Source organism: Abramis brama (genome assembly GCF_963993115.1).
Source record: "Abramis brama genome assembly, chromosome: 18".
Lineage (NCBI taxonomy): Eukaryota > Metazoa > Chordata > Actinopteri > Cypriniformes > Leuciscidae > Abramis > Abramis brama.
In genome coordinates this window covers 17,779,072-17,788,818 of record NC_139980.1, presented here as the reverse complement: position 1 = coordinate 17,788,818, position 9,747 = coordinate 17,779,072, and the positions used below count along the sequence as shown (strand labels likewise).

Sequence of the window (9,747 nt, the reverse complement as noted above, 5' to 3'; positions counted from 1 at the left end):
TTCTATTCCACCAATGGCATGCGAATAATTAGAGATATTGTTGTGCCTTTACAGCTGGGCTATGATAATGATGAAAATTATAAAATTGAACCCCTTAACTGTTGATCATAGACGTGAAAATACACTGTCAAAATACAAAACTGAAATGTTTTTAATTCATGAATGCTTTGGAATACAGATCTAAGGTTGGTCTCTTTTTAAAGAAGACACTCAGCAGATTATTGCTACACTTTACTTTTGTATTATATTTTTATTATTATTTTTTTGATTTTATTGTATAGGCTACAGTATTTAATCTACAATTGCTATAAAACCAAAACCATATGTCTAACCAAGTTGTGTTCCAAATTTGAAGTTGATATCACAAAAATTTAAGTTCCCACGAGATTTTGTTTAAGTTTAAGTGTACCAAAAATAGCCACCGGGTGACAGCCACATTCCATTGATTTAAAAATAAAATAAAATTATGCATTCATTCAGTCACAAATTAATACAATTCTGTCACAAAACAATCACCAAACATGGAACCTTGAGTCTCAGACCTCTCCAACGATGTGTTTTGTCAAGATTAGGAAAGGTTTTGATTATAAAATTTTGTCATATGAAACATGACATCGCCACTAATGGGGGAGGAGTCCGCTAAAAAGAATTTAATGGAAACGCAATGTTTGATTTCAAAGTGGTTTTCACGGGATGAATACTGATACTGTAAGCTTTCGAATGATACCGAATTTATGATGATTAATAAAATATGTGGGGGGAAAATGGCAACAAAAAAGAGCGCCACGAGTCCCGCTAGCTGGACGGTGAAAGTTAACATGTAGGCTATGACATAAATTATGAACTTTCTATTAACAAAGTGACAAATATGACAAAGTGAATTTCACATGAATATTAAGCAGCTCAACTGTTTTCAACATTGCTAATAATAAGAAATGTTTCCTGAGCATCAAATCATCATATTAGAATGATTTCTGAAGGATCATGTGACACTGAATTCAGCTTTGATCACAGGAATAAATTAATAATATTTTAAAAATAAAACAAGCTGTTTTAAATTGTTATAATATTTCGCAATATTAATGTTTTACTGTATTTTTAATCAAGCATGGTGAGCATTATAGACTTTAAAATACATAAAACATCGTGTCGAAGCCAATTTTGAACGGTAATATTTGATTATATTATTAGGAACCAACTGTGATCAAACAAGAATATAGAATCAATTCAATGCCTATTTAACAGGTCATTCAAATGCACAATGAATTTATGAAGAGTTCAGTTTACTTAAAAAACTTTTTCTTTTTTTTTTTTTTACAGTTTTTTATAAAGTCAATACATGTATATTGACTTCATAAACAAACTAAAATTCGTTTTTCCATTAAAATATTTTCTAATAAAAAATATCGGTCCAATCAATCCTTACCACGTGACCTTTAGCGAGTTTCCAGTGTGTTTGAGTGACTCTGTCTCAAATCCAAGCCGTTACTCTAGTCTGCATGTTTGAGCTCAGCTGACTCAAACTCTTCTGAGTTCGCCCTGAAGCGCTCCCTCAGTAGGCACTAGGCAGCTCACTGGGATAGAGGACACAGCCTGTGGGTTTTCTCCGGGACTCCCCACACGCCCTGCAGTTTCTCAGTAGAACACATGCGGGATAAAGATGGCTTGAACAGCAGAAACAGACTGGGCTTCTGGAAACTTCTCACTGCTCTTTAAGGCTCGAGGGAGGAAGAAAGCCTCAGGAAGATCAAGCAGAAGGTCTGTTGTTTTATCAGTTTATTCAAGGATTTGTGTGGTTTTACTAATGAATAAAGTTCAGTGTTTGGAAACCTTTTAGAGCATCAGGTGAGCTAACAAGAGTTCTGTCAATTATTCACTTTTAAACAAAACATTTAACATTCATACGTTAATAGTTTTAAAAATCTCAATTAAAATGTAGCCTATAATAAGATAACTTTTTGACCGTATTTAATGAATATGTTGTGAATATTTTTAAATAGGCTAACGTTACCTTAGCAGTTGTATGTGCTGGTAAATTAGCCTACTTTCATATTGTAGTCAGTTAGCCTACTGATTGCAATTTACATGACACAAATTTAGTAATGTAATCTAGATTACTCATTTTAGGTAATGTATTCGGACTACTTTTGGACTACTTTTTGGATTACTTTTTAGATTACTTTTGACTTAACTAATTATCACGTTAATTTGAATAGGATAATCTTGTACCATATTGATAAAAATACAGAGAAAAAGGAAATATTTTCCATTTTATTATTTTCAACAACATTAAATATTACATTACAACAGGGTTTCCCAGACTGGGGTTTGTGAGTTTAATGAAAAGCTATTAAGTAAAAACATCATACAAAATTTTACATTAAAATATCTCATTTAAAAATAAAAACAATCAAAATAAAACATTTCCTGTTGGGTGCAAAAATACATTTATTGTTCATCCATTGTGGAAATATTTTCAAGGCATTTTGAAGATGAACATTCAGTCAGCAATCAGCCGTGAGATCTTTGTCCCAAAAGATGAAAAGCTACTGGTAGCCATTGAGGTGAGGAGAAGGATGAAGAGGAAAGGACTGTCGTTCCTCAATGCAAGTCGCAAGAGGGACTACTCAACTTTTCTCTGCTTGTCAGGTAATGTGTCTTTATATTGTGTCTTTAAGTATCTCAGCGAGTGAGTTTGATAAATAAGTTTGAGCTATCAGAAGTCTTGAAGTTTAATGGAGACATCATTGACCCATGTTTCCATGTAGTTACCAACAGTCAACCAGCTCAAGTCCTCATCACTAAAGTTAAGAGGTATCCGGGCACACGACAGTTTGCTAAAAGATCTCAATGGTCTGTGGAGCAGCTTCGCCAGGTCAATGGCATCAACCCTGATAAGGTGACCATTCTTCTAAACGCAGCTTTTTATTCCCAGTGCATTCCATTATTCTGACTCCTCTGAATATTTTTTAGGACACTCCTGAGTTCGACCTAGTGTTCGATCGCACCTCTGATCAATGGGTGGCCGGCTCAGCTGCAGAGAAATGCATGTTTGTGCAAGTTCTTTATCATGCTTGTCAGAACTACTGGGAGGCAAAGCTTGGCAAACCTTCGACCCCTGGAGAACAGAAGATACCAGGAGCTCCGGAGAACAAGAAGAGCCCTGATGCTCCATGCCAAACTAACTTTGTCAACTGTCAGCAAAAGCTAATGGGAGGTGAGTGCGTTCAGGAAGCCAGATCGCTGTATTGACCTTTGTATGGAAAGCCTGAGATATGTAACAAAACAAAATGTATGTTTCCATATTTTAGATGCTTGTTCTGTTAATATGGTCATCTACCGCTGCAAGATTTTTTTGAATAGAATGAAGAACAGTATGACTGCAAACCAGGGTCGGCTTCAGCGTGAAGGTTAGTAGGATTTGTGTGTGTGTGTGTGTGTGTGTGTGTGTGTGTGTGTGTGTGTGTGTGTGTGTTTCCAAATTCATTGAGATCACGTTAGTGTCATTGTTTTGAAAATAATTTATACATTAAAAAAAATCTAATTGAATGATGGTGGTGCAACCATCAAGTAAAAATATTTTTTTAATACCATTAAATCATGGACAATATGGGTACACATTTATAAATATTTACTTGTATAATAATACTTATTATTGTTATTTTTAATTTAAATATTTATTTTCATTTTTTCAAGAACATTTATTATTGTTATTATATTTGTTGTTGTTTTTATTTCTATTATTACTAATGTTATTATTATTATTATTATTATTATTTAAATATTTATTTTCAAGAGTGCTTGTTTTTTAATAATAATAAATCCTTTTCAAATTGTTCAAGAATGCTTATTTTTCTAAATAATAATAACAGTAATTATTATTTTTATTATTTTAAGATTTCTCAAGATTTGTTTTTCTAGAATGTTTATTTTATATAATAATAATAATTTATTTTCAAGAATGCTTATTTTTTAATAATAATAATAAATCCTATTCAAATATGTTCAGAAATATTATTTTTTAACTTATTATTTCTAGATTTCTCAAGATTTTTTTTTTCGAGAATATTTATTTTATGTAATAATAATAATAATAATAATAATAATAATAATTTATTTTCAAGAATGCTCATTTTTAATAATAATAATAATAAATTCTTTTCAAATATGTTCACAAATATTATTTTTTAACTATTATTATTTCTAGATTTCTCAAGATTTTTTTCAAGAATGCTTATTTTTTATAATAATTATAATTATAATAATTTATTATTATTAATATTGTTGTCATTAAATGGCTTCTTTTCAGTCATTTCATCCTTTTAATGAGGCTTTTTTTTCTCTCCATTATTAGATCAGGATAGCTGTCACCTTGAAATTTTTGACTTTAGTAAAAATTTAAAATTCAGAAATGAAAAACAGCATGGCCATCATTGAAGAGGTGTATTCAAGTCATTGTGTGTGTATATATGAATAGCATTTTCATTTACTAGAAAAAAAAAGAACATCATTGACCCCTAAAGTAGACAATGTATCACAAATGCATCTTTTGGGCAGTTCCATTGGTTTCCATCCGTTCCTGTCTGTGGAGTTGTGTGGGTCAGATCAGTCAGAGTCCAGGCAGGAAGAGAGGGCGCTTTGTCGGCTGGTTGTTTGTAGTGTTGTGATAGATCTCTCGGCAGTGGCAGAGAATGGTTCCATTGCAAAGAGGGCCCGATTAGTTCAGAGGCCACTTTGTTCAGATGAAGGCATGCACAGGGACACAAAGACAGGCGTTGAGGAGGGGGAGAGGAGCGGAGATGAGTATAGTGGCACCAGCCTTCACAGCGGATCATGGATGAATGGTGTGTAATGAATGGGAGAGGTGCCAAGCTGCCCTGGAGGCACAAAATGCAACGTCCCAGTCCACACACCTCAGCTATAATCATATGCTGCCATGTCTGTTTCTTTTTGCAGTTAATAAGATTAGTTAATGGCATTTCAGAATTACATTCCAAGTGTAGATGATTCCGACATATAGAATAAACAAGTGTGTTATTTATAACTTCACACACCATACAAATCACACAGACTAATCACGAGTTACATAATCAGATTTCTTTTTTTCAAATAACTACTAAAGTAATGCATTACTTTTAAATGAACACAGTATTTGACTGACTTTGAATTTGATCAGAGCTGCGCCCTCTGCTGTACAGGAGTGCATTTGCATTTCCTTCAGCCTGAGGCTTATTCATTTCACCTTTGGTGTGAAAGGGCCTTTATATTTGCCAAAAATACAACCTTTTTTTGTTGTTATTAAAAAACAAGCAAGCCCAGCCCAGGTGAGAAAAAGTAACGCAAGAGTAACATAACACATTACTTTCCATAAAACATAACTAAGTAACACAATTAGTTACTTTTTTAAGGATTAACGCAATATTGTAATGCATTACTTTTAAAATTAACTTCCCTCAACACTGATTAAAGTTATTGGCTATGATCTCACAATCAGGATTCTTTCATGAATAGATTTGATCAATCTTTTGTAATATTATAAATATTTTAAATTGTATATTTACTTTTAATGTGTCCTTGCTGAATAAAAGTATTAATTTCTTTCCAAAAACAAAAAACAATTCCAGAGCAGAATTCCACTAATACTTAAGTCTTCCACATTAAATGTAAGTCTATTTAGTATCTAATACAGTAAGTGTGTAAAATAAGGGTTTTTGGAACTTGACTTAATGCTCATATGTGTTTGTGCTTGTGTCCTCAGCAGCAGCGGCTGTTAAAGCATCCAGGAGCAGGAGTAGGAGTAGGAGTAGCCCGTCCCCTCCGGCCGGGAGGAAGATGGGGAATGTAATGCGGAGGGCCAGTCAGGTTCTGAGTGAGCGCGGGGAGCGTCTGATGAGGGCGGAGGAGAAGACCGGACACTTCTTCCACGGAGCCAAGCAGTTCGCAGAAGCAGCTCAGAAGGTGAGCTGATCACAAGACCCATTCACTCTGATTCACTGCTTAAGTTCATGAAACTGCGCACTGTCATATGAACAACCAGTCAGTGATACACAGTTGTGTTTATATATATATATATATATAGAGAGAGAGAGAGAGAGAGAGAGAGAGAGAGAGATATATATATATATATATATATATATATATATATATATATATATATATATATATATATAGAGATATATATAGATATATATATATATATATATATATATATATATATATATATATATATATATAGATATAGATAAATAATTTTAATTAAAATATTTAATGTTTAAACTATTAAAATGTATCAGAACAGTTTTTGTATCAGGGACAAGTTACTTTTTATCATTTTAATGCATCCTTGCTCTTCCTTCAAAAAAAAAAAAGAAAAAAAAAAAATCTTACTGACCCTAAACTTTTGAACAGTAGTGTAAAGAACAAGTCAGAAACAATTATGAACCATTTGAAGAAGAAAAAACCCCCAGCATTCTGTATAAACTAGTAGCCATTTCAGTGAATTATATTTAATATGAATAATATTAAGCATCACATTTTCCTTTATTCCCTCAGCTGGCTCTGAAGCAGATTTAGACGTGTTCTGGATGACCTGCCAATAAACTTTCTTTAAACATAGCTTTTAATCCTCTGGTCTCTGGATATTATACAGTACAGATTTCTCATCTAACTCAGATTTTGATTTTGAGTGTAAGGCAATTGTTTCTCCTCGCCTGCAGACTGGACTTTTTATTTATTTTATTTTATCAATGTATTATTTTTTTTGCAAGCCACTGAGCATTTCAAGCAGCTGTGATGTGGTCTATCATGCTGTTCTGTCTCACCTGCAGATCTGTTAATTTTTTTACCTTTTCTACAGTAGCAGGTGGCTGATCCTCTTCTGCTGAGATGCGTTATTCCGCGAGACGATTTGTCTTTTTTTTAAATGTCAGGAGTCTTAAAGGGATAGTTCACCCAAAAATGAAAATTCTGTCATTATTTGCTCACCATAAAGTTCCTTTTTCTGTTGAACAGAAGATGAATGTTGGTAACCAAACAGTTGGTTACCAACATTCTTCAAAATATATTCTTGTTTGTTCAGCAGAAGAAATAAACTCATTCATGAACTGAAAGGAGAAATGCTGCACTTGTGTTGACTAATGATTTAAAATCTCTCTGTAGTCTCATCTAAGTGGATTCATTTTTATTCTGCCAGCTACACCCTCATATTACTGTTTCATATTGTAACACTGCTACTTTTTGTATCTACACAGTGTGAATATATATATTTTTTTTTTCTCACATAGATTGCCACTTATGAGGTTGAGGTTCACTTTTGTGTACTAATTTAATGCACGTTTTGCACTATTTCTTTTCTGAAGCTTTAACGACTTTGTAGTTTTTTATTTTATTATTTATTATTTTTCAGCACTGAAAGTATAATGGTATTATTTAATATTTGACATTTAAGGGGGTTTCAGACAGATTCTTACAGATGATACTGGTTGCCTTAACAGAGGTATGTTACTTCAATATTTGTGCAACATTAGTTATGCGTATAACACATTGAGATGATATCCTCATGAATGACGGTACCGTCCCTCTGATGTTCAGTTCTGCTCTGATCACATGAGGAGCCTGCTTTTATCTGCTTTTTAGATTTAAGTTCATTAGAGATGCTGCAAGCTGTTTTATAATTACAGCTATTCACTATGAACTCAATGTTCATCTATTTGAATGTGAATGTGTGTGGATAACACATTTTTGTTCTTCTGTCTTTGTCTCCTGATTCTGTGTAATGTTATAACAGTCAGTCCGCCTTGTTTGTGATTGTGATCATCAGTAGCAGGAGCAACATGTCATGAGAAGCCAGAGGGTGTTTTCCGCACAGAGTCGGACACCTTTCATGTATGTGTGATGCATCCTGCTTTCTGCTGTTCTCCTTGTGCTGTCTTCGGTTTTATATTCCATAATATGTGTGTAACAGAGAATTTTATCTGTCCTTGTCTTTGACTGCTCTTGTCTGCATTTAAGAACATGTTAAATATGTAAACGCCCATCAGTTGCACAATAAATGAAATGGGACCAACTTCGGAAAAGCCTATTATTACACAAAATATATGTGGTGGTTGTCTGTGCGCCTTCACACCACAAGAGAGCGCTCACACACAACCAGTTCAACATGCTGCAGACAAGCATCTTCCAGTGGACTTAGATGTGTGTGTGTGTGTGTGTGTGTGTGTGTGTGTGTGTGTGTATGTATGTATATATTTGTAATGTATGTATATGTGTGTGTATGTTTTTTTTTGTGTTTGTGTGTGTCCTAATGTCTGAGACCACTCTGAGAATCTGTTATTCAGTCTAAAACCTGGAATTAATTTTAATAAAATGCTAAGTTTTACTCATCTAAAACTTTCAAAGCATATATAACGGGGGGAAAATATAGAAGACAAATCTAAGATTCTTCAATATTTCTATGGCAGTAATGGAATAAGCAATTTGTGAAGCAGTTGAATGTTCTGACGGACAGATGTTCTTGATTCCATTCCAGCTTGTGTGCTGTTTTTAACAAAAGAGGGACAAATGTCATAAAATGCCATTCTGAAATTAATTTTTTTCATTGTATATTGTTTTAATTAAGCATTTCACGTAAACTCAAATTAAGCAGATAATACATTTAAAAAACAAACAAACAAACAAACAAAAAAAAAACATTTATTTAACTATAATATGTTTATATGTCAACACAAGATCTTGACCAAAAATTAATGCACCTCTTGATGGAAATAAATGTTGTGATGTTATTCCCATCAAAAAGTACATACATTTTTGGTCAATATCTTGTATTGGCAATGCAAAAGTCAACTCCAGCACATCCCAAAGACTTTTAATGAATTTAATGACTCAGAGGTGCCAATTTATGTGTGAAAATGATTATTCATGCTCCCTCCCAACCATTCTTTCACAATTTGGGCCTGATGAATCTTGACATTGTCATCCTGGTTGTTTAAGAAATGAAAAGCTACACACTCCATCGAATAGGATGAGATGAACTGTGGCCAAACATTTAACATGCTAGAAACATAATAATCAGTGCATCCAATCATAGACTCTTAAGCATTTGACTATTAAAATCCAAACAGCAATTTTTTAAAAAGTATTATTATTATTATTATTTTGGCTACATTTATGTGTGTGAATGTATACACCAATTATTCCGAATATTCACCTGTGGTCTTTTGGACTTTTTCATATTTCTAGTTAATACCAGATGTACACATACACATATTGATGTTGACTGATGCATTTGTGTTGCCATTTACATTTTGGCAAAGTGTTGGCACGTGAAGAGCGTGATGAACAGGCACAGTGTGCAGCCGGTGACCTGCACGGTTGAAGCGCTGCATTGCTGGATCAGCATCTACTGCATGCAGCATCCTGCAGGATTATGTCCTTGTGCTGTGACCAAATGAAGGTCAAGACTCACCGTTTGACTCCAGGATTGATGACTTGTAGGACTGTGCATGACACTGCACGATTTAATTCTCTCTTATTTCATAATCTGATGTGCCATAGATTATACCGTAATCTGCCCCTCTGAAAAGCATCATGGTGATCAATCGATATGATTTAGCATTCTCGATGTGCACTGGTGGTGTGATATTGACCCGGAAGATATATTTCCAGAAGCACGAAGCCAGAGGTGCAGGTCGTGACTTTCTGACGATGAGACGGGAATTGAACATCAATCGTGTATCGACTGGCACAGGA

The 9,747-nt window shown here is 33.9% G+C and overlaps 1 protein-coding gene across 2 annotated transcripts; it reads left to right on the top strand.

Moving 5' to 3' along the window:
- Positions 1-1,438: 1,438 nt before the first annotated feature.
- Positions 1,439-8,075, top strand: stxbp6l (syntaxin binding protein 6 (amisyn), like). Of its 2 annotated transcripts, none has more exons than XM_084091924.1 (7): positions 1,439-1,758; positions 2,482-2,649; positions 2,769-2,899; positions 2,974-3,217; positions 3,312-3,410; positions 5,762-5,958; positions 6,553-8,075. In XM_084091924.1, the coding sequence occupies exons 2-7, from the start codon at positions 2,493-2,495 to the stop codon at positions 6,571-6,573; spliced, it is 849 nt and encodes a 282-aa protein (XP_083948050.1). In that variant the 5' UTR covers positions 1,439-1,758; positions 2,482-2,492; the 3' UTR covers positions 6,574-8,075. The 2 variants fall into 2 exon arrangements, with proteins under 2 accessions (XP_083948050.1, XP_083948049.1); XM_084091923.1 differs by having other exon boundaries at positions 1,631-1,758; positions 5,759-5,958.
- Positions 8,076-9,747: the final 1,672 nt, after the last annotated feature.